The sequence below is a fragment of the Sorex araneus genome, chromosome 3 (genome assembly GCF_027595985.1).
Source record: "Sorex araneus isolate mSorAra2 chromosome 3, mSorAra2.pri, whole genome shotgun sequence".
Classification (NCBI taxonomy): Eukaryota; Metazoa; Chordata; class Mammalia; order Eulipotyphla; family Soricidae; genus Sorex; species Sorex araneus.
Genome location: NC_073304.1, coordinates 92,836,331 through 92,861,421, shown reverse-complemented (window position 1 = coordinate 92,861,421; position 25,091 = coordinate 92,836,331). Strand labels below are relative to the sequence as shown.

Below are 25,091 nucleotides of genomic sequence, written 5' to 3'. Positions count from 1 at the left end.
TTTTTGTCAACAGTGAAGAAATTTTCTAAGTAAGTGGACTCATAAGTGAATTGAGCATGATGACACTTCAGTATAGATAATGATCTAATGCTGGTCTATTGGATAAGTTCCATTGAAAATGAGATGTGTTTTGTGGGTAAACTTTCCTGCACATAAAAAATGTACTAAATATTTCAGTTAAGAATGGTTTATTTAAATGAAGTTATATGTAATTGGCTTTAACTTACTGCCCATAAGCCTTGATGTTTTCTTTTAAAGTATACTTTAAGCCCTCTTCCATATTTACTGTTAAATCTAGTAAGTATAAGAATATCTTGGAACAAAGTCCCCATGAATGTGTGAGCCACACCATAGTATAATTTATAGTCATTGGGTTAATTTATCTTGCTGAGTTAAAGAAACAGTAGAGCAAAATCAGTTTATTCTGTAGCAGAATATGTTTCTATAATATCAGCTAGTATGCTATTGCTAATCAAGAAGGTTAACAAATGTGGAGACAAATTGGTTTACACAATTTTTCTTAATACAATAGTGTTGACTGCCAAGTGAAAACAACTTTACAGCAAGTCCACTAACTTAGCGGAGTGCAGAAAAGTAGGAGGATAGGTAGTCCCTTTCAGTGTCATTCATTTCAACTTTCTCTTGACTTTTTTTGGCCACATACTTTGTTTTGAATTATATACTACTCACCTCTTCCTGATCTTTCTATATGTGCTCCTGTCATCACTGAACCTTGCCTTATATGTTCCGAATATTTATTAATGATTTTTGTTACTCCCAGCTCGAGCTCAGGGATCACTCCTGGAAGGACTTGGAGGACCATATGGGATTCCAGGGATTGAACTTGGGTTAGCCATGTGCAAGGCAAATGCCCTACCCACTCTACTATGTCTCTAACCCCTTGATATGTATTTTTAACTTGTATTTGCAGCTCTGTTAGTATTTTTAAAATCAAGTCTATAAATGTTTTTACTAATAACCTGATTGTAAAGTTGCATAGGTTTTTCACTGGTATTTTCCCATTGTGATTTTCCCCTAAATATTGGCACTTGTAATGGAATGGACTTTGTCTTTAAAAACAATTTTAGGAGCCCAGAAAAACAATGAGTGGAAAGCACAAAAAAATCCCTAATACATTCCTCCTCCTTCTCCCATGACCTCACCTTTTAATATCTTACTCCTGGCTCTGCACTCAGGATTCATTCCTGGTGGGCTTGTGATGCAGGAGAATTAACCCCAGTTGCTCACATGCAAGCCAAGTCCTCTACCTGCTGTACTGTCTGACTGTTCCCAAGGATCAAATAATTTTTACTAGTCTTGTACAATATTTTATATTCAAAGTAGTTATCTAGGGGAGAAGAGTTTGGATCACACCCAGTAGAGTTCTAGGCTTTTACCTGGCTCTGTGCTCAGGGGTCAGTTTTGGCAGTGGTCAGGGTACCATATTCATTGCTAAGGATTTAACTGGGGTTGGCTGCCTGCAAGGCAACCACCTTGTCTCTCCAGTCCCACAAGAATTCTTGTATAATTATTCCAGGCCTTTAGATGATGTTCAAATAAAATGTTGAAAAATAAAACGTTGGAAAAATATGGATTATTTTTCAGAAGTTCTTCTGAAACTAGCACCCAGAAGTATTAGTAGTCTGGGTGCATGTGTCTAACTTGAAATCAATGGACCCTATTCATTGCCTTAATGATGCTGGTATTGTCAGAACCACTGTCACTGTATGATAGGATAGTAACAATAATATCAAGCAGAGTCTTAGATGCATCAGAGATAACTCGGGGATCTTACTCACAATTGAGATTTGTTAATTTAGTAAGGAAAATAACATGTTACACTTTTTTTTTGGTAAGGGAGGGTGCATCTAGTTTGTGTTCAGGGTTACTCCTGGCCTTTCGCTCAATGATGATTTCTTTTTTTTTTTTTTTTGCTTTTTGGGTCACACCTGGCGATGCACAGGAGTTACTCCTGGCTCTGCACTCAGGAATTACGCCTGGCGGTGCTCAGGGGACCATATGGGATGCTGGGAATCGAACCTGGGTCAGCCGTGTGCAAGGCAAATGCCCTACCCGCTGTGCTATTGCTCCAGCCCCTCAATGATGATTTCTGATAGTGCTTGGGAACCATATGTGTTGCCAGGATTTGAACCAGAGTCTGCTGCGTGCAAACCGAGCATGAGAATTATTCAGCCCCTATTAGTTCTGTATTTGAAAAATTATATTATTTAGAGGTGTAGATATTTTGAATTCTAACAATGGATGAAAGAATGATTATAGTAATTATCTTCTTTGTATTTAGATACCTTATAGAATATTTGAGTACCTTAGAAATTACCAAACATCTATTCTCACCATAATTTAATCTCTCCCATATATGTAACATTCTAATATTTATTATTATTATTATTATTAGTTTCTGATGTTAGGAATGAAGCACAGGATCTTATATATATGAAGAATGCATTCTATCAGCTAGTAACATCCCCAGCCTGATAGACTACAGATGATATTTTTTTGTTTTTTTTGGGTCACACCCAGCGATGCTCAGGGGTTACTCCTGGCTTTGCACTCAGGAATTACTCCTGGCGGTGCTTGGGGGACCATATGGGATGCCGGGAATCGAACTCGGGTCGGCCGCGTGCAAGGCAAATGCCCTACCTGCTGTGCTATCACTCCGGCCCCTACAGATGATATTTTAATCTTAACCAAAACACTAAGAGGCACTGGTGCAAAACTTAGGTGAAGAAAAGGAGTGATATAACTTTTGTTTAAAAAGATTGCAAAGAAATAGTTTTGAGGTTCTATTCCGTTCCATGAACCTAACAGAGCAGAAATCCAATGGCAATGCCTTAAGAAGATAGGGGGCAATTTTTTTCCCAAACAAAGATTTTGGATGCAGGTAGGGTTAATAAAATATCTTGCTGAGTTCACTCATGTTTAATTTTTCTATTTCTCATCTATCAAGCTTATCTTATAGCACTTCACCTTAAACCTATTTATTCATGGCTTCTGGTGGAATTCTCCACCCTCAAGTCTTACAGGAAAGAAGCAAGACAAACAGTGATAAAGACTCCCTTAGGATCTCTCTTGCATCTCTTGCTATAACTTCTCAGAGTTCTGTTCTCTGGCCACGCCATTATTTATTTAGCTGGGCACTTTGCTACACTAAAGACAACTGTAGTTCTAGCAGTAAGGAGAAAAGAAAAAAATAGCTATTATATGGGAAGGTTTTAATGTGTTCCATAGCATGAAATGAAGACCAGTGTGAAAATTATCTTCAGAAAAAAAAAATGAAAGTACTGTTAGTATAACCACAGTGTAGAGGAAACTACTTGAGCACATCAATCATTTTAATAAAAAAAAGTAATGATCCCAGGGATTAAGTTCGTCTGCATAGAACAGAAAGATCCAAGATGATAACAATTTGATCAGCATAGCAATTTATTTCCTCCATTTGAAAACAAATCTTAGGGCAGAAACACTAAGGTTATTATTATTGAGGCTTCATAGTATCATCTGAGACCCTAATTTACTTTTCTGTCACCTCATCCTCAGTACTTCAGATTTCAATCACAAGGTCACTTTATGGTCCAATATGATTTCCATTGATACAGACATCATTTCTTCATTATAGCCAGCAATCTGGAAGAAGACTAAGGTAATTCTTCCAGATAAGCCGCTTTCTTCTAAGAGACCATCTTCATGGATGGTCTCAAAACATTTGAGATGGTCTCAAAACATTTCTGCTTATATGTTACCAGCTAGAATACAGTCACTTGCAAGTGAGACTAGGAAACAGAAACTGTCACAAGTATTCATGTATAAATATTCATAAATGACAGGTACCTATTGTCAAATAAGAGAAATGTAGATTTTGTCGCTTGTTATTTCTATTATAACCATGGGTAACATTACCTTTAAATCAGATTAGCATATGTATTAAACATTATAACTCATCAATCTAAGCTATATGGTTTCTCTCCCGAATGTTGTAATTAAAAATTGTGCTATTGCTATAAGGTGGTTATTGCTAAGTATAAAAATATACTTGATATAAAGCAATCATTTCAAATTAATATTTTTTTCTAAAAAAATTTACCAAACATAGACTTGTTTAAAGTGCTATAATGCTTTTGGAAGGAGGAAGCCCAATTCATGGAATTATCAAAGAGGAGGAAGTTACTATGCCTATAGGAAAGAAAGTTGAAAAGACCTCTTAAAATTTTGCTCTTCTGATCTTTCTTTTAATTAAATTACTGGAAGGAAATTGAGGGAAAGGATTTTCCTTAAATGAATTAAGCAATTAGTTACTGAATAAAAATTTAGATCTAAACAAATATCTTAGGATTATACTCTTCAAAGGGGAAAAAATGACCCCAATGTTACAGAAAAAATCCAAAGTAAATCTGTCATCAGGAACTGACTCCAGTATCATAAATTTGAAAACAATGAAACTAATTGTATAAGACATTCAAGCCAAACCCGCCATAGTGTTAGAGTTATCTGAATAACTGAGGTCAATGTGTAGTTTTGCCTGGATTATCCAGATAATTGCATTAATTCTTGCTGCTGAAATCTCTCTTCAGGATCTATCTTTAGAAATCTAAGTGCTTTCTTTTAAAAAATAAACAACTCCAAACTTAAGTAGAACAACAGAAATGGGTACTGGCAGTAAGAAAAGACAGGTTGAAAAGAAGGAGGACAAGGAAGAATATAAGAAGAGAAAGATAGGACATGAGAGATGAATAGTAGAGGTGAATTGTTCACTTTTTAAGAATAGCACTGTTGCACTGTGGTAGCACTGTGTCTAGTTGTTCATCGATTTGATCGAGTGGGCACCAGCAACGTCTCTATTGTGAGACTTGTTGTTACTGTTTTTGGCATATCGAATATGCCATGTAGCTTGCCAGTCTCTGCAGTGAGGACAGGATACTCTCAGTAGCTTGCCAGGCTCTCTGAGAGAGACGGAGGAATTGAACCCGGGTCGGTCTCATGCAAGGCAAACGTCGTACCCGCTGTGCTATGACTCCAGATCACTTTAAGAATATGTTTCTTATTTGTTTATTTTTGTTGTTGTTGTTGTTTTGGGTCCACATATAATGATGGACCATATAACCATATAATAACCCATATAATGGGTTATTCCTACCTCTGCACTCAGGCATCATTCCTGGCAGGTTTAGGGACCATGTGTGGTTTCAAGGATCAAACCTGGATTAGCTGCATGCAAGGAAAATGCTTTCCCCACTATACTCTTGCTGCCCCCACCCTCCTTGCTTTGGAGAGGTTTCACACTCAGTGGTACCTGGGGGACCAGGCTGTGCTGAGAATAGAACCTTGTACTCCTACATAAAAATCATGTATTTTGGTTCTTGAGTCTTCTCCTTGGTCCAAAGACTACTATTCTTTCTGGTGTAATAATGAACATTCACTTTTAAATCACAGAACAACCTTCTATAATGAGAAAGAGATCTACACAAAGATTTTATACCTAATACACATATCGCTTCTCGGCCTTTTGGCTAAGATCAAGTGTTATACCTAATACATAATGTTTTTTTTAAGCTATCAGTTTCTTTTCAAATTTCAATTTCCCATTTTGTTCTAAATCTATAAATCCTTTTAAAATTTCAATCCTCCAAAATTTGTAAACTGTGATTCCAAATCCAGACATTTAATTTTATAAAACCAAGAAGATTGGCTTAAAATAATCAACACTATACTTTTGGGGTTATTGTTTTTTTTGCCTTCTAAATCTTATAGCAAAGAAAATAAAAAAGATACTTACCTTCTGGATGCCTTTCCATTCACCCTTTTTGGGAGGGGGGTTCACACCCGGCGATGCACAGGAGTTACTCCTGGCTCATGCATTCAGGAATTCTTCCTGACAGTGCTTGGAGGACCATATGGGATGCTGGGAATCGAACTCAGGTCAGCCGCATGCAAGGCAAACGCCCTACCCACTGTGCTATCGCTCAAGCCCTCTCCATTCACTTTTTGTTGTTGTGTTTTTTTGTTTTTGGGTCACACCTGGCGATGCACAGGGGTTACTCCTGGCTCTGCACTCAGGAATTACTCCTGACGGTGCTCAGGGGACCATATGGGATGCTGGGATTTGAACCCGGGTCAGCCGAGTGCAAGGCAAACGCCCTATCCGCTATGCTATCACTTCAGCCCCTGCATTCACTTTTTTGACAGCACTGAGCCCAGTAGAAAATGACTTGCTAATCTTTTCAGGAGCTGAGTATACCATGCAAATAAGTTCTGCCCCATAATGCAAGTGTTGTGTGAGAATTCTAGAGACGTTCCTCCTTTTCTGGACTGCTTCTGTCTCCAGTGCAAATAAGACTCCTAGATCTCCAGTGACTTCTTGGTATATAGAATGACCTTCATATCACACTAGAATTCTCAAGGACTAGAAGAAAACCGAATCAACGATAACTGTGGAGCAATTATACTTGCTCTGCTCTACTTTCCTATCTACTGCATTGCTTTTAGAGAGCAGTTAACTTTTCTCTAGCTTAGGGCACTATTATTTCTAGTGTCTGTTACTAACAGGTGACCATAAGTCTTAAATGATACATAGAATAGTATTGATATAAAAGTTTTAAAATTTTAGGGTTAAATTTTCAGATCTATATAATGCCACTCCACAACCATATGCATATGTAATCACATATTCTGATCTACAAGCAAGAAAATTGAATGAGGGGTTGGAGTGATAGTCCAGAGGGCAGGGTGCTTGCCTTGCACATCGATGGTCCAGGTTCTATCCCAGCAACCATAGGTTCCCTGAGCGCCACCAGGAGTAATTCCTGAGCACAAAAACATGAATAACCCATGATCTTTTCTGTGCGTGGTCCCCCAAATAACAAACAAAGCAAGAAAGGAAATCAAGTGATTAGTGCGGTGTAGTTGGTACATTTGGTATAGTTGAAAAGAATAACAATAGTTGAGAAGATGAAAAGAAAAAGCTAAAGTCCTTCTTCAGAATTACATATAGCTATATGGGAAAAATATGTTTGAAGAAGGAAAGAAGAAAATAGAAAACTGGAAAACAGGGCTGATATTTTAATAATAATACTGTGATCATTATTTTGTGGAGTCAGAGATTGAACCCAGGGTTTCACACAAGCAAGGAAAATACTTTCTCTTGAGCCACATCTTGGCCCAATAATTATTACATATTTGAAAAATATTGTTTAGATTTTCTTAAGGTCAGTACAATATCAATGGAAGAAAGAGAAAGACTAATCTATAGTATAATCAGATGGAGAAGTAAGATGGAATGGAAAATCAATCATTTTCCTATTGAGAAGCTTCACAATTTCCTTCATCTTTTATGATGCACCTCTTCTGTGAAGCTCTCACAGATCCCCTCTAAAAACTATCCTCTGGGGAATGGAGAGCTAGTACAGAGGTTAAGGTGCTTGCTTTTCTTTGCAGCTGGCCCAGGTGCTATCCCCATAACTGCTTATGGTCCCCTGTGCCCTGCCAGGAGTAATCCCTGAACTAAGATCAAGCTGAGATCAAGCCCTGGTATTACCAGGTGTAGCCACAAATCAAAAAACAAACAAACAAAATTACCTATGCTTTTATACATCTACCTGGTCAGGTACATTGAGTGAGGAATTAATCATAGGTTCACCAAACTAAGAGTTGCCAAACCCTCAGTAATCAAGAAAAACACTTTTTTTTTCTTTTTGGGTCACATCCGGCGATGCACAGGGGTTACGCCTGGCTCTGCACTCAGGAATTACCCCTGGCGGTGCTCAGGGGACCATATGGGATGCTGGGAATCGAACCTGGGTCCGCCGCGTGCAAGGCAAATACCCTACCCACTGTGCTATTGCTCCAACCTCAAGACAAACTTTTAAGGGATATTTTAATCAGTATTATGCAGTATTCAGTCTGGTTTCCTGGTTTTTGTAAATAAAAATTTAAATTACTTAGCCTTCTATCTCTGGTAAAGCAATCAAATAGTGCTTTTTATAATTCTCTTCCAACTAAACCTACTCATTTATTTTAAATTATTTTTTCGCCTATAGCTCTATTTCAAGTTTAAAAGTCCTCTTAAAGTACTAAGTTGAAATTCAGAGTCATAATATACTGGGTAGGGCACTTGCCTGGCATGTGACTGACCTGGGTTTGATCCCCCAACTCACAGGGAGTGATCCCTAAACACAGAGCCAGGAGTGAGCCCCTAGCCCAGGCGGGGTGGCCCCAAAATGACAACAACAAAATTAAATATATTGAAAGATTTTGCCAGAACACACTTTATGAGAAACCGTGGGGTTAAGCTTTTATTGTTAAATGTGTTTACAGCAAATAAAAGGATACATGTTTCCAAAGTATCTGTAATTCAGTTCCATGGGCACATCACCTGACTTCTCTTTGACTGCAAAGCCCCAGCAGCCTGGAGAGAGGAAATTCACACTCATCTAGCACTTGTCCTATATAAAGTGTCTTCTTTTAATTATCACCTTAATCCTGCAAGATAGTCATCTTTTTATCGTGAGTTTTTTTTGTTTGGAAAGATTGAGAAGCTAAGAGACTTACCCAAAGAGTTATAGGCAGAATATTCAGTGTTGGCTTTTTTTTTTTCTCTTTTTGGGTCACACCCGGCAATGCACAGGGGTTACTCCTGACTCTGCACTCAGGAATTACCCCTGGCAGTGCTCAGGGGACCATATGGGATGCTAGGAATCGAACCCGGTCCGCCACGTGCAAGGCAAACGCCCTACCCGTTGTGCTATCGCTCCAGCCCATCACTGTTGGCTTTTAACCTAGATTTCCTCTGTGAAAACCCAAAGCCCTTTCTGCCTCTCCGAACATTTAGTCTTGGGTTGACTGAGGCAAAGCAATGACACAGCAACTGCAAGGGCTTGCTTTATGTGGGAGAAACAATGTTGCTAGCACCCTAAATTGTAGTATTTTGCCTAGTGTATTTACCATGACTAACATGATTTTTATGTATATGTGTGGCACAAGTCTCCTTGGATACAATCAGATTTTTTACTAAAAGTTTTGATTGAGGGCAGAAACTAGCATACTGTAATACCGAAGAATACAGTTGAAGAAATTAGACCTTGCTTGAGTAGGTTTTTAACTACATTCTAGAGTATTTGTGATCGCAGAACATGTCAATCATACCCACTAGGACTTTCCTCAAAACAAACTTCCAGGAAGGTTGTTGAGCTTGTCAGCCCAAAAAAATGTATTTCATTATGAATTACACATAAATTAGAAGTTCTTTTAATTTAATGGCTTTTTCTACTTATAAAAGCCAACCCAATATGGCAATTAAATCTGGGGCTAAGCTGCTTCAAATACAGTTTCCGGCAGCATATAATAAACGCAACAAAGAAACCGAAACGTCCATTTGGTAGTCACTGTGGATTTCTTAAGAAAATGATAGATTCTCCCTCGATTAATTGCTGGCCAGGAAAATTAAAAGAAATTGCAATGTTGTTTCATTTGGTGATAGCTGTGTTGCAAGGAAGAGCTTCATTTTCCAAATCGGAAACTCAAGGCCATGCGTTTTAGTGCACTGCAACCAGTCATCAGCAACAATTGAATGAATGTCCACAGGGTGCCTGGGCTTTGAAGTGGATCTAGCCGCATTACTTAAAGGATTTCTTAGCAGACGTCCAGATGTCTTTGAAGATGCAAAGTAGAGCGTGCTCTTCTGATTCCACCTGCCCCGACAGGGAATAAGTTGAAGAGTCTGGGTTTCCGAGCCCTGGAGCTCTCCAGTACCCAGTGCCTCCTTATGTAAGTGAAGACCCCGCTGGGTGCCAATGACAGGCAGGATGGTGATCCAGGCTGGGCTGGGGGGGGGGTATCAGGGCGAGTCAAGCCACCCCCAGGCTGGATCCTAGGCCGTGGGGCGCGGAGGCGACCCTGAGCCTCCATCACCCCCTCCACCAGCACCCCCCGCCCGCGCCCCCACCCCCACCCCCAGCACGCACCAGCTCCCAGTCGCCCAACCCCGACCGGTTCTCGCGAGATCCGGGCAACTGAGCGCTCGGGGCCTTTTCAAATCGGGATCCGTTACCGCTTCCCCGGCCGCCGCCATTGTCGCGCTCGTAGCCCCTCTCGGCGGGCGGCGGAAGGCGGAGGCAGCGGCGGCGCCATGGCGGACGCGGACAAACCCCCAGCGCCCGGGGCTGCCGGCGACGACCACGCGCCCCCGCAGCCCGCCGAGCCGCCGGGCGAGCCGCGGCGAGACCCGCACCCGCCCGAGCCGGACAAGCAGCCGCCGCCGCACAGCAGCAGCAGCAGCAGCTCCAATGGCGTTAAAATGTATTGTCTTTAACTCCGGGGCTCGGGGCCGGGGCTGCGTGTGTGTGTGTGTGTGTGTGTGTGTGTGTGTGTGTGTGTGTGTGTGTGTGTGTGTGTGTGTTGTGTGTGTGTGTTGTGTGTGTGTGCGCGCGCGCGTGTGTGTGCGCGTCTCTGTGTGCGTGCGTGTATGTGTGTGTATGTGTGTCGGGGAAGACCGGCTGCGGGGACGCGAGGCCCGACTCGGCCAGGGAGAAGCCGGCTCTGGACCGTGGGCGGCGGGAGGAGCAGGTGCAGCCGGGCTCTTCCCAGGCCCGTCCCTCCCAAGCCCTCCCTCCACCCGCGCGGGGTCCGGGAGCCGGGGGTGGGCGCTGCGGGCTGGCTCGGGGTGGGGGGTTGGTCCGGGAGCGGGGCTCCTCCCCGATTTCTTAGCCCGAGTCTGCGGGGTCAGCCCCCGGCCCTCCTCTTCCTCTTTGACTTCGACTGGAGCATCTTATTATTATTATTATTATTATTATTATTATTATTATTATGGGAACACAGCTCAACCAACACGGTTTGCGCAAAGAAAAAAAAAGAAGGCTCCCCCCTCCCTCTTCTTTAAAAGGCCAGCAGTTAGTGTTCATCACTAGGGCGTATCTAGGGGTGACATCATCGGACATTTCCTCTCGGCTTTAAAAGGCCGGGAGCGCGCGCCGCCCCCCACGCCCCTCCCCAGCTTTCTACCCCGGGCGCTGCTGCTTCTGCTGCTGTTGTCTAAGGTGGATGTTGATTTCCGAGCGGGAGCGGTCCCTAAAGGGGAAGTGGAAGCCTGTGAGTCCTGGTCCTGCCCCCCACCCCGGACTCCTCCCCGCCCTCGACGGCGTCGCGGGGCGCGGCAGAAAGGGAAAGGTGTGCCCCGCCTTCCTGCCCGGGCTGCTCCCGCAGCCCACAGCCTGGCAGATGGAAGTCGAGGAAGAAAAAACTTGACGGCCCCAATTCCGCGTGGGAGGGCAGCACGATGCTTCCTTTTTGGTGGAATGGTCCCCCGCCCCGGTGAAGGAAAGCCACGACCTGGAAGATCCCGCGGCTGCCCGGGCACTTGGTGCCTTTAAAGAACGCCCTGGACGGCGCTCAGTGATAATTTCTGGCTGGGTGACAGGTCGTGCCCCCCCCACCTTGTTTTTATCTGGCTGTGCCGGGAGGAGGGAAAAAGGCTGGGGGTTTATTTTCCTAGGCGCAGACCTTGTACATTTCATCACCACTTTCTGCTACTTCTCAGGCCTCTGACTTGGATGCAGTGCACATGAGCGCTCACTCAAAAGCAGGAAAAGGACGGGGCTTCTTAGTATAAAGATGTTGGAACGGTGTGGCCCCATGCTTGCTCACAGTTGGGTTCGAGCAGGCCGGGCAGCACCTGCTAGTCAGAATCTGAGTGGCGGGTGTGCTCCTAGGTGGAGAGTGGTACCACTCAGAAACTCAGAAACCAGACGCTGAACAAGGCGCTTTCACTGTCTCGTCTATCAACACGTGGGCTTCTAGGGATCTGGCAGTAGAAAATGGAGTGAGAACCAATGGGATGATGATGATGTAATGTACTTTCGGTTTTTTTGTTGTTTACATCTAAACGTGGACCCTTTGCTCCTGCTCAAAAACACGCCTTGACTCAGAAAAGCCCTGCTAGATTGTAAAAGAGGGTAGAGGTGAAGCAGGTTATCTTAGTCTCAGAAGTCCTGTTAATAGGTCCCTTGTGGTTTAGCTTTACAAGAGTGACAGAGGGGGTAGAGAATTGTCACTTCCGCAGATAAAGAGTTTAAGAAGTATCACTGGTAAATATGAACACATACTCCATACTGATTGTAACTCATCTCCCGCTTTTTCCCCAGAGTTGGGATAAAGAGACCGTTTTATCTCAGGGTTTTCTTGTACGGTCTGCTCCAGATGAGCATTCATGCTAGGTAACTCACACTAACTAATCGGGATCTTTATCTGTATCTACCTAAAAGTACTTTATTAATTCATTTATTTGACTCAGGGGGATAGTATAACTCAACACGACTCTTCAGTTGGTTTTGTTACCGTGCATTTTCAATGGTAAGGACTCATAAGGATGATAGAAATGAGCAAATAGTACCTTAAAATATGTATTGTTTTTCAGTGACTAAATTCCACTTGCTATCAATATTGAAATGATTTTTGTGGAGGTTAGTCCATAGTGATTGAGGATGGAGATCATTATGTCTAAGTCATCTTCAATTCCCCAAAACTTTATTCTTTGAAGGCTTGGTGAAGACTTAAAACATGAAGTCAATATTAGTGATCATGGAACTCATGGACAGAGGATTTGGTTAACATATTCACAATGTTTGACAATATATTGTTTTTCCTTCTTGCTAGAATAGTACACTAGCTTTCCTTAAGTGAGTAGGTAGAAAAATAACAGTATTGTTATAAGGATAATTTGTGGGTGACTGAATAATAATTTAGAGCATTTAAAGATTGTGAGTTGCATTAGGGACTTGAATAAAGTATTGAGCATTGGAGCAAGATGAAGTGTTGGAAGTGGAGTAGTCTACACCTGACTGTGCTCAGGTGCTACTCCTGGCTCAGTTTTTGGGGGACAATCTTGACAGTGCTTAAACTCAGGCCCCTGAAAGCAAAGCATTGTGCACAAGCCCTTTGAGCTATCGTCTTTTTTTTTTTTTGCTTTTTGGGTCACACCCAGCAGTGCTAAGGGGTTACTCCTGCTGGTCCTTGGGGGATCATATGGGATGCTGGAAATTGAACCTTGGTTGGCTGCGTGCAAGGCAAACGCCCTACCCGCTGTACTATCACCCCAGACACAGTAGTTTTTTTATTAAAAAAAATAATAATAGCAGTTAAGAACGGAACTGGAATCTGCAGAGATAGTACAGGGGCAAGAACTGCTCTTGCATTGCATGTTGCTAACTCCAGTTTGATCTCTGGTACCAAATATGATCCCTGGAGCACCACCAGGAGTGATCCCTGAGCACAGAACCAGGAGTCAGACTTGTACTGCTGGAGTTAGTCCAATTACCATCTCCCCCCCCAAAAAAACAAATCATACTGGGCTTAATTCTGAATTTCAGAGGGATAACATTGTTTTAAAATCACATTAAAACTGTACTTTATCACTGTACTTTTCAGAAAAACATTTAATATGGCTAGGAATAATTTAATCTTTAAGACAGTAACATTTTTGTGACAGAATAGTTTTTTTTTTACCCTTTATTGCCTAGTTCTGAATATAGCATCATCTCCCCAAGAGACTTCACATAGATTTTTTTCTATCTTTTCCACAGTGTATTTATGAAATAGTGAATGGGGGTGGCAAGGCAGGAAGGGTAGGTTGATGGGGGAACACTGGTAGAAGTTGTGGCGTAGGAACATTGAATGTATGAAACCCTGTGATCAATAGTATTTGTACATCACAGTGCCTGAAGTAAAAAAAAAGATTACAAGCTAATGTGGTTTCTAAGGATTACAATATGAATGCATTTATTTAAATATTTATGTATTTATGTGCATATGTGCATAAGTTTATGCATTAAAAAATCAGTGATTGTTAATCCAGGAAATGATATTTTGCCAATTCCTATGTTTTCCAAAATATGTGCAACAAATATGCATATAAACATTTAAGTTAAATGCTGTTCATCCAAAAAATTAAAATAAAGTATGGCTTAGTTTCTTAATAACCAGAACAAACCCCTAGCCATAGAAAATTTTAATTTATGCATTGGAAACAAGAAAGTTAGCAATATATTAAAGATGCCTCTGACCGGGGGACTCTTAAAGAAATTGCTTTTTCTTATCAGCCTTTGAGTATTTTAAAGAGATGTGTCTTTTAATATTGTTTTTTTAAGAGAATTGCCAAAATGTAAGCAAATGCTTACAGCATCCATAGAAGAATCAAATATAGCTAATTCTTCAGAACTTTGTACAACTTTCACCATTGGTCTCATTTGAGGAGAAAAGACAGGGGAAAGGATACATAGCTAGAGACAGTATAGCCGCCCTCTTATCTGAGCAGGGACTTGATTATTCTTTAAATGTTGGTTGAATTCACTGCTGGAGTGGTAAATGTGTTTTTTGGGGGGATTAAAATAAAAGGTTTGTTTTTTATTCTGTTGTATTCGGAAACCAGAGAAACTCCTGGGTGCTTTTGATTTTTTTTTGGGGGGGGGTTGTGAAGAACATTTTATTTTTTTTGAACAGAATACCCTTAAAAAGGAAAGCAAAAACTCCCCTCAAACAATGCACATGCACACTCACACGCATACACCACCCGCCCCTGGAATGTTTAGATAATACAATACCAGAGGATTTCTCTCTGTATAAGATGGAATCATAATTTCAAAAGACATGGCACAGTTTATTCACAGATGCTAAGCCAAATATAAAGTATGTTTCTGATCAATCCTGGGTGCTTTTGGCCTCTAGTTGGACTTTCTTGAAAGTGCCACTCTGGTCAGACAGATAGGGGTACTTGTTAGAGTTGTAGAGTGGAAAAGACCATGTTCTGGCTATGCCTTTTCTGGTGAGGGAAGATGTTTGATAGAGAAAGCATCCCTGTTAAGATCTGAGAAGGTGGCAAAAGTAGTTTGGTCCTAATATATCTTCTTGGATTCTAGAATTTTTTTTGGCGGGGAGGTTATTCTGGGGGGACGGGTGGAGGGTGGTTGGGAAAAGACAGTGGTGCTATTTGTGCTCACATGATTACGGCTTCTTAATTATTCATTCTGTTGAGCACATATTAGCAGTCACCATGCCATTGATACAAAAAAAGATAGTCCTTATTTTCATGGAGTTTTAGATGCTGCATTAATGACTGTTCTTAGCTGCCCAGGAAAGTAATGTCTAAAAGTTAAATATATCATGAAACAAATGATTGTTCTGATGAGAGGTCTGTGTACATTGCTGTGATGAGTAGATTGCCATACACCTTGATTTAGAAGATATAATTTAGAGCCTGGTTTATAAAACCAGATCGGTTGTCAGAATAAATCCGTGTAGTTTTTAAAAGATTTAAGTTTCTAGATATTAAAAACCTAGAGATTTTATTAATATGGCTATAAAAGTTACTTTAGAATTGAGGCTATAATATGTTTTAAATTTGCTAAATTAATGATTTAAAATAAATCCACATTTTTAAAAATACGTTGCAATTTAAAAAATATAAATTCATATATTTTCCTCTGGGCTTTAAGGTACTTAATATCTTATGGATGGTTTGTGGTTAGCTTCATATAGTTACATTGTGAATCCTCTCTTTCAAGTGAAATATTTTCCCCATTAGAACCTTATTTAAAAGTGGATACATAAAATTCTATTATGTGTTACATTCAAGAGAAGATTTTTCTTTTTCTCATCCCTTCCAGTGCAGATAATACTACTAAGAAAAATGTTGTAATTCTATGAAGTATCCTACTCTGGTTTATAAGTCAAAACAGACAGTAACCTTAATTTTTATGTTGTTCAAAGTTGGAAATAGAAAAAAATATATAGGAATTATACATACATAAATGTAGATACAGAGCTATAACTATTTTAATGATGTTCCTAAGAAGTAGCGAAAAAGACTCTGGGAAGAAATCTTAACCTTTAAAATAGGAATTTTTCAGGGTATCATGTTATTTTGGGTATGGGGTCTCCCAAGAAATACTCTGGAGGTTTTCCAGAGCTCTAAGCAGCTGTGCTTGGGGTCCCTGTGGTGCTGGGGATCTAAGGACAGCATGTGTTCAATGTCTCTGGCACCTTTGGCTATCATGTTGCAAATCAGTGTTTGTAGAGTTCTGGAAAAGTGTCAGAGTTACTTCACGTGGCAATTTGATTTACTCTAGGAGGTAGGAATGAAACCGTCCCTCCTTTTCTTCTTAGATTCCAATAACATTTACAAAATTGATGTTTTAAAAATGGGTTTTATTGAATACTGTGGCTTTTTGGTATGGGGGAAAGTGTTGATTTTTAAGTGAAAAGTTGAGTAATGTGCTCAATTCCTTACTTTGAAATGGCATTAGGTAATTTAAAAACTTTAAAGATGGCTTCTTAGTTGATTTTCTGAGGTCTAATTTTGTTGAATTTGTGAAGTTATGTGATGAATATGTATTTAATATAGGCTTCTCATATTAGAGACATGACTGAGGTGTGTTTCTGTTGGTGTTATTTTTCATTTATAGGGAGAATGATGAATCAGTGAAAGAAGAGAAATCTGAGTTGAAAGAGAAATCTACAGGAAATAAGAAGGCCAATAGATTTCATCCTTATTCAAAAGAAAAGAATTCAACCGCTGGAGAAAAGAAGGGCCCAAATCGTAACAGGGTTTTCATTAGCAATATCCCATATGACATGAAATGGCAAGCTATTAAAGATCTAATGAGAGAAAAAGGTAACCATCTCTGATAAACCCACTTTTTTGGACAGTCTTCAGATAGAAGTGGGAGGGAGCTAAGCAGACCCTATTTTTCATTCCTCTGAGCCACACAGACTCAAAATTGATTTTTATTTCTTGACATATAAATTAATCTTTCCTCCTCTTTCACTTGACACAATTTCTTCACAAGGTAGTACAGATAAATGAAGCATATCTTTTTTTTTGCCCTTCTATTGGGATTGTAGTGAGCCAGCATATGCATGCCACCAAGAATTTTGTTAAAGTGATTGCTTTGTCTTGTTGAAGTTTTTTTATAGACTTTTAAAGGATCATTGCATTAGTTAAGAAATACATTTAGCGTGTTAAAGTATGAATATAATAAGGTCTGATTTTTTTTCCCAAAAGCTGCTTTGTTATATCTTGGTGGAGTCTGGAATCTGGCTGTGGAATTCACTTTGTTTGCATTGTCATGACTGCTCTGATGCTGCCTCTGCAGTTCTTTATTAAAATTGTGTTACTGCTGTTGCAGTTTTGCTCTCAGAATAACCTGAAGAACCTTTCATTTATAATCATGGTTTGTTTTGGGGAAAAATAATTTTAATACTTGATCTTGTAAAAGTTAGTTTTGTATCTCTTGAAAAATTGAGTTTCAACAGTCTGCAAGCTATGTACTTGGCTGTGAGGCTGATCTCTTCTAATAAATTCAAAATAAATTGCATTGGTGTGTCTGTTGTAAGGTGACAACTATTTGATTGGTTTTATTCATTGACTTTATTTAGAAAGTGTGTGGCTTGCTGTGAAGCATGACGTGTAAATTTAGCTTACTGATGGCAAACATGATTGAAGACATTCAGGTAGAAAGTCACCTTAAAACAGCTGTTGTGTGTCGGCGACTAAAGTTATTTGAAACGTGCTAATGTTGATGTTTTTAATATGATAGGCTAAGGTGCCATTTGTATGTATATGTGCATTTGTTCACCAACTATATCATGCTGGCCAAAATATGATCTGTAGTATGAAATAGGTTAACATGGTTGTTAGCTTTTTTAGAGAACGTGGATGATGTACATTTCTGAAAATTAGTTAAATTTACATAGCCATTGATAGGAGGTATGTTGGTCTGGTTTTTATTGTTGGTGAATAATAGGTGCTTTTCTGTAGAGTTGTGCACAGGTGTGCAGTAAAGCAAGATATTGGTGTTTAAATGTATTGTTTCTTGGTATCTTCCTTTTGTATGTCTTATGTAGTTGGTGAGGTTACATACGTGGAGCTCTTTAAGGATGCGGAAGGAAAATCAAGGGTAAGTGCTGTGGGCAATAATTTGCTTGAGGTTTAAAAGTTCCTCAGCAGTTTACTTTTTGTATAATACTTTTACAAGTTTTTTGAAACTTAAGTTTTATTTTTTTCTTACTTTATTGTATAGCAAGATTTGAGGCTTTATATTAGCAAGTTTGACACATACAAACCAAACTGGCTTCCTGGAAGGGATGGGTTTTGTAAATGCTCATAAAAGGCATTCACTTTTCTAATGCTCTAAGGTAATGCTTCTTCCTAGTCAACATATTTAATATAGGATAATTCTGTTGTGTTTTGATGTCATCAAGGATATTTTAAAAGTCACTGAATGGATAATCTTTAAGAGTTCTATGAGAGGCCTGTAGCATAAAGGTGTTAATTCAGAATGTATGTTTGAAACTTATACTGAAAACTTCATTTGATAGCCCTACAGGACTACTTAAGAGGTAGTACTCTAACCAATTGGTTTGAATGATGATAAATAAATTGACAAAGAATGATTTGGTTGATAGTAGATTTTGATTTTTAGCAAGAAGAATGCAATGAATGCAATGTACTGAAGAATATAATGTAAGCTCTTAACAGTGTTTAATTATATTAATGAAAGCCATTTGGGTGCATTAGAAATAAAGAATGTCATCTTACTCAAATAGAACTAAATAATAATAGTAATGATAATAAATAATAATAATAATCACAAGGATTTATTTAAATGATTTTGCAGCTTCATTTCTTTGGTATAGATGATTTTCTTTGCAGAGATAACTGGACGCTGTTAATTTGCGTGCACCAGTTTTCCTTTAAAGAGAACTTTGTTAAAAATGAGATTACCCTTTTCTTTTTGAATTTTAATAGAATTGAAAAATGCAAACTAAAAACTACGTGTACAGAATAAGTTCTTTGAATTTTTTTTTTGCTATGTAAGGATATGCTTGTTGGATAATTAAATTATTTCCTTGAATTGCTTCTTGATTGAATTTGTACAATAAGATTACTTTTTACTTAGTAAAATAGAAATAAAAAAGTGCTCAACTTTAAAACTTAGAAGATTGTGGTCATTTGTCTCATATACTCCGGAGGTGTGAAAGACACAATTTGATTATATTATTGATTGCTTTTTAATGATTTAAATGTTATCTACCATTAACTTCATCTACTAATCTAACATAATTTTTCTTTTGCATATTATTTATTGACAAATCTACCTGGATTATAGGGCTGTGGGTAAGAATTTCTTTCTTTCTAAGTATTTTAATTGAGTAATAAAATTTCTGATTGTAGAAAGTATTAGTATATAAATATTGTCTTTAATTCTTTTTCCCATTAAGTGTGGTTGAATTCAAAGATGAAGAATTTGTCAAGAAAGCACTAGAAACTATGAACAAATATGATCTTAGTGGAAGACCATTGAATATTAAAGAGGTAAGATATCTTTTATTCGGAATAATTTAAAGAAATAAAAGGACACTTGTTTGTTTGTTTGTTTTTGTCTTTTATAATGTATACATTTGACTACAAGTTTTTAAAAAGCATAAGCTGATTATCAAAGCATTATATATTAATGATGGTTTACTTGTACCCTTAAGCAGTTTTTATGTGTTTTGGATTTGTTTCAGGTTTTGATTGATTTTTTAAAAATTGCAGGAACTACACATTTAGGTGCTGCAGATTTTAGATTCTGAATTTATCTGACATAGTCATCTGCAGTGTTCTGAGTGTATTGTTTATGAAATATATTAGATACTCTTAGAGTTTACTTAATGATGCAGCTTTATAGATTTAGGTTTTGGAGCCGTATCTGGAGATGCCTGAGGCCTACTCCCATCTCTGTGCTTTGGGGTTGCTCTCAGCAGTGCTCAGGGAACCTCGTGATACTAGAGGTGATACTAGATATCAGGATGGGTGGCATGCAAGGAACATGCCTTATCCTTTGTACTATCTCTCTGGCCCCTGGATTGAATAAAAGTGATATTCAACTTATAATGATACTAAATTGAAACTCAGATTAAAATTTTAAGATGTTTAAATCTATTAGCAAAAATTATAGCTGTGATTTGAAAACCCCTAACATGTTCCCTTTATATGGAATTATTTCATTGTAAATGACTGACAAAAGGGTGGTCAGAAGACATATTGACAGAGCTATTCACAGTTAGAATAATTGATCCTGGGATTTTATCTAACTCTAAGTAGTTGGATTTTACAATTACATAACTATGTAAAAATGACTTCTGAAGAAGAGCCGTTTTTGTTTTCCTTTATTTCATATTGTTAATCTTTTCTGAATGATTTCATCACAGATCATTTATGTATACATCTTTGCTAAAGCCTGTTTTAAAAAGTATAGCAGACACTTGGAATGCTGAAGAGTATTAAAGTGACTACTTATTACTCATAGTAGAGCAGTACTGTCAGTGTTTAACTTAGTACGTCAGTGATTTGAGTCCCTGTCAAAGTGATTTGAGTCTCAAGAACATTTTATCTTTGTGGCTAGATATGTTAACTATTCTCTAAACCTTGATAGTTATAATATTATTACTGGTAATAGGTGTTGCTAATAGAGATTTTTATGAGGATTAAATGGGATACGAGGTAAGAACTTTGCCCTAGGAGCTGAGTAGATAGCTTAGCGGGCTGAAGCACATACTTTGCAATTTAAAGCCAGATTCTAAGGACACTGGGGAATACCTTTCATCCTTAGCACCTCTGGGTATAGCCCCCAAATTCCCCAAAATAAAAAGATCTTTGAACAACAACAAACATAAAATGTCCAGCCTTTTTATTCCCTTATCAAGGTGTGAATAATATGAACCTGTCTTTCAGTGTCATCAAGACTAAATGAGTTAAGATATGTAAAGCATTAAATGTTAGTATAATTGTGTTATATAACTGTACACACACACGCGCGCACACACACATATGTATATATGTTACTTAGTGCTCCAAATATAACTACATAAAGTTAGCAGTAAGAATAATAGTATTATGATTGTTATTCTTCCTGTCCACAGTGGAAATTCTCAACAAAGATATGTACCCCAAACACTTTTTTGTTTTTGCTTTTTGGGTCACACCTAGCAGTGCTCAGGGGTTACTCCTGGCTCTGCACTCAGGAATCACTCCTGGCAGTGCTCGGGAGACCATATGGGATGCCGGGTATCAACCAAGGTCGGGCGCGTGCAAGGCAAACACCCTACCCGCTGTGCTATCGCTCAGGTCCCTAAAGCTGAATTTATGCTCAATTCTTTTTTTTTCTTTTTTGTGTCACAGCTGGTGATGCTCAGGGTCACTCCTGGCTCATGCACTCAGGAATTACTCCTGGCAGTACTCGGAGGACCATATGGGATGCTGGGAATCGAACCAGGGTCGGCCGCGTGCAAGGCATACGCCCTCCCAGCTGTGCTATCACTCCAGCCCAAACACTTTTGAACTCCTCCAATTCTGTTTGAGGGGTGGGAGTAGTCTATTTCTTTCAACATTTTTGGAGTGAAGAATTAGTAGAATTCATGCAGAGTTTTTTTTGGGGGGGGGTAAAGGGCTGTAACTGGGATAAAACTCAGGGTCTCACACCTGTAAAGTATGTGTACCCCAGCTCCAGTAGAGAAAATTCAAACTGTTGAAACCTTTGTCAGCTACTTATTGGGCAAGGGTTGTTTGGGTTTTGCCGGATCTCTTCAGTGGTGCTCAGGGGCCCTGTGGGCCACTCCTAGGAATGTTGGGCCAACCAACCATGCCTGCAGTTATAGATGTGACACTCTGGCCCTATGGTGCCAGGACCACCAGGGCCATGACTGGTGATGCTCAGGGGATTCTGTGTTGCTGGGCATCAAACCAGGTTCAGACTCTGTGCAAGGCAAGTCCTTAACCCCTTTACTGGCTTTCTCACCTTTCTCTCTTTTCATTTTATGTTTTGAATTCCACCTAGTGAGTTGAATGGAAAGTATGTTAAATTTTTTGTTTTGTTTTGGGGCCATACCTGGTGGTTCTCAGTTGACCTTATACTGTACCAGGAATTGAGCCTGGGCCAGTCATATCCAAACCAAGTGCCCTACCCACTGTACTATTGTTATCACCCCCCCCCCCGTTAATTTTTCTTACTTAAAAGTAAATATATCTCTCTTATAAAGTTAATAAACTAAAAAACAAGCTCTTTCTGTATATATATATATATATATGTATGTATACACACATATACAGAAAGAGCTTGTTTTTTAGTTTATGTGTGTGTATATTTTTTTTGGCTGGGATACTTAACCATTCTTTTCCCTTCATCTTAATAATTGTATATGGTACAGGAATGAAATTTACAGTAATAGTTCCTTTGTACCTGGTATTTTCTTTTTGTGCTTTTGGTGGCTGGGGGATGCTCTTTTCTATGCCTGGATTGCTCTTGGTGGTGCTTGAGGGACCAGGTGTGTCCAGGGATTGAACTCTAGCCTCTTCCATGCAAATCGTTCACTCAGCCTGGTGAGCTATCTCCAGACTAGACCCCCTGAATTCTTGGGCTTTATAACATTCTGTTCCACTGTTGAAAAACCTTGAGTTGGTCTTAGTTTTGCATTTCAATGGGCTTACAGTGGTGAGGAATTCACCATTTTGGAAAGAAAAGCAAACAGTAAGTATTGTTTTTTTGAGCTGTATGGATGTGTTATATATCACAATATATGATGGCAGAATTAACTAATTTCAAGTTCTTAAGTGACTTTAGTGATTGGAAAGAGGTATATTTAACTGATGTTCCTGGAGACTGAAATCTTTTGTCTGTCCACAGGTTTTTATTGGACTGAATTCTTTGGATGAGAAAAAGGCTTACTCTTCAAGAGGGTCAATAATTTCAGCCAGATGGGATAGCTACTGTAGAATTTGAAGTTGTTATTTTAATTAAATAGTTTTATTGATGTTTCTAGTGGCATTTAACATTCAATATGTGTTATAGGATCCTGATGGAGAAAATGCTCGTAGGGCATTGCAACGAACAGGAGGATCATTTCCAGGAGGACATGTACCCGATATGGGATCGGGGTTGATGAATTTGCCACCTTCCATTCTCAATAATCCAAACATTCCTCCTGAGGTTATCAGTAATTTGCAGGCTGGTAGACTTGGTTCCACAATTTTTGTTGCTAATGTAAGTTAAGCTTCAGTCTAAAATTTTGTCATTCAGCTATTTAGTTCTAATTGTGAGAGTAATCAGATGAATCAGTTTCTGATATATAGAATACTTTGCTGTTATTATTAACAAGCTTTTAAAAGTCTGCAAGGTTAGAGTATACATAACATGTTGAACGTTTTGTAGGAGAACTGTGCAATTTAGACACTAAAGCAGTTCTTAAAATTATTGTATGTGACTTGTACTGATAAATGGCTTTTTTGGGTTTAGCTTTGATTTTTGTGAATATGCCTGTTGTTGTTAGTTTGTTATTCTAAGGTTTTGGAAGTCAGTGATAAAATTTTTAAAATCTGAACTTTTCTCAGTAAAACTAGATGTGTAGGTTTCAGTTGTAAAAGGATTGAGCAGTTGAGTTATTTGTTTAGGGAATTAAAAAAAACTAAGTACAGGGAACAACATAGATATAGCCTTATTGATTTTAAGATAATTTTATTTGAACAAGAATTATTTAACAAGAATTAGAATTTGGTAGTTTTGATAATTTAGAAATTTTTGTATTTATAAGTGGGCAAGGGGTTTTATTAGGTATATAACTTTATGATTTTATGTTAAGCTTGACTTCAAAGTTGGTTGGAAGAAGCTAAAGGAAGTGTTCAGCATAGCTGGAACTGTAAAACGGGCAGATATTAAAGAAGACAAAGATGGCAAAAGCAGAGGAATGGGCACAGTCACTTTTGAACAAGCGATTGAAGCAGTGCAAGCAATTTGTATCCTGATTTACACTTTAGTGTTTTTAAAATAAGAGTGTACAGCTTGGTGCAATTTGTTGGAAGTCCTGGAACTTAAGGTTGCCTGGCTTAGAAATGTGTTTTAGACTTTAGTCTCCAGTGCATAAAACCTTTTCTATGTCCAAGTACTAAAGTCACTCTTAAAACTTGAAATAGCCATATTGTATAGATTTGATATGCTCCCTTTTCTACATTTTTTACAAGAGCTAATCATATGCAGTTATGTAATCCATTGTATTAGAATTCCATTCCTTTCAATGAAGGAATTTTTGTTTCATTTGAAATAGTTTCACTTAAGAGATTATATTTTATGTGTAAAATGCAGATAATGAGACAAAAAATTGAAGACGTTTGAGTGTACAGAAGAAACTAATACAAACAAATGAACTATTACAAGATGATGAAAATGTTAAAAAATTATCCTAATGAGATTGTTAAAAATGTGTTTCTGTTCAAATGTACTTCTGTAGTTATTTTAACTGACTTTCCTTGACTGAACCAACAGCCATGTTCAATGGGCAGTTTTTGTTTGATAGACCTATGCATGTGAAAATGGTGAGTTCCTATACATCACTTTAACCCTTCAGTCTCCTTGTCTTTCATCTACTCTTTTACATTCCAGATTTTTAATTATACAGTAACCATTTGATAACTCTTTTGCAAATAGGATGACAAGTCTGTACCTCATGAAGAATACCGTTCACATGATAGTAAAACACCACAGTTACCACGTAAGTAAAATTTGTTATTAGAAACAGTACAAACTGTTTTTAGTTTTTTAGTTTTCTGTGTGCTAAGCTAGACTCTGCTTTTGTTTTAATATATTCCGTGTTGTTCAGATAATAGGATTAGAATTTTTCTCACACAGTATAATTAATATAAACTAGCTCTTATTCCTATCATTTTACTGTTTCTTTTGGATATTAAACTTTTTTTTTCTTGGGTAACACCCAGCAATGCACAGAAGTTACTCCTGGCTCATACATTCAAGAGTTACTCCTGGTGGTGTTCGGGGGGACCATATGGGATGCTGGGAATCAAACCCAGGTCAGCCGCCTGCAAGGCAAACGCCCTACCCGTTATGCTATCGCTCCACCCCTTAGATATTAAAGTTTTTGCCATAATTTTTTCAATATGCAGGCAAAATAAAATTATTCATGTGTCTGATACATTCCATATTTATTTTTGATTACATTTTACAATAAAACTTTTCAGATAGAGTTTTATTTTCTAGTTCCCC

General features: G+C 38.6%; 1 protein-coding gene across 2 annotated transcripts in view; it reads left to right on the top strand.

The window, feature by feature from the left end:
* The first annotated feature begins 10,017 nt into the window (after window positions 1–10,017).
* Window positions 10,018–25,091, top strand: part of MYEF2 (myelin expression factor 2) — a 30,891-nt gene continuing 15,817 nt past the window's right edge. For both annotated transcript variants that reach the window (XM_004609647.2, XM_004609648.2), the window contains exons 1-9: window positions 10,018–10,308; window positions 16,464–16,672; window positions 17,905–17,957; window positions 19,170–19,177; window positions 19,282–19,375; window positions 22,890–23,081; window positions 23,677–23,830; window positions 24,357–24,406; window positions 24,519–24,582. In XM_004609647.2, the coding sequence (XP_004609704.2) occupies window positions 10,139–10,308; window positions 16,464–16,672; window positions 17,905–17,957; window positions 19,170–19,177; window positions 19,282–19,375; window positions 22,890–23,081; window positions 23,677–23,830; window positions 24,357–24,406; window positions 24,519–24,582 (994 nt within the window). In that variant the 5' untranslated portion in view covers window positions 10,018–10,138. The remainder of the gene's footprint in view (window positions 10,309–16,463; window positions 16,673–17,904; window positions 17,958–19,169; window positions 19,178–19,281; window positions 19,376–22,889; window positions 23,082–23,676; window positions 23,831–24,356; window positions 24,407–24,518; window positions 24,583–25,091) is intronic.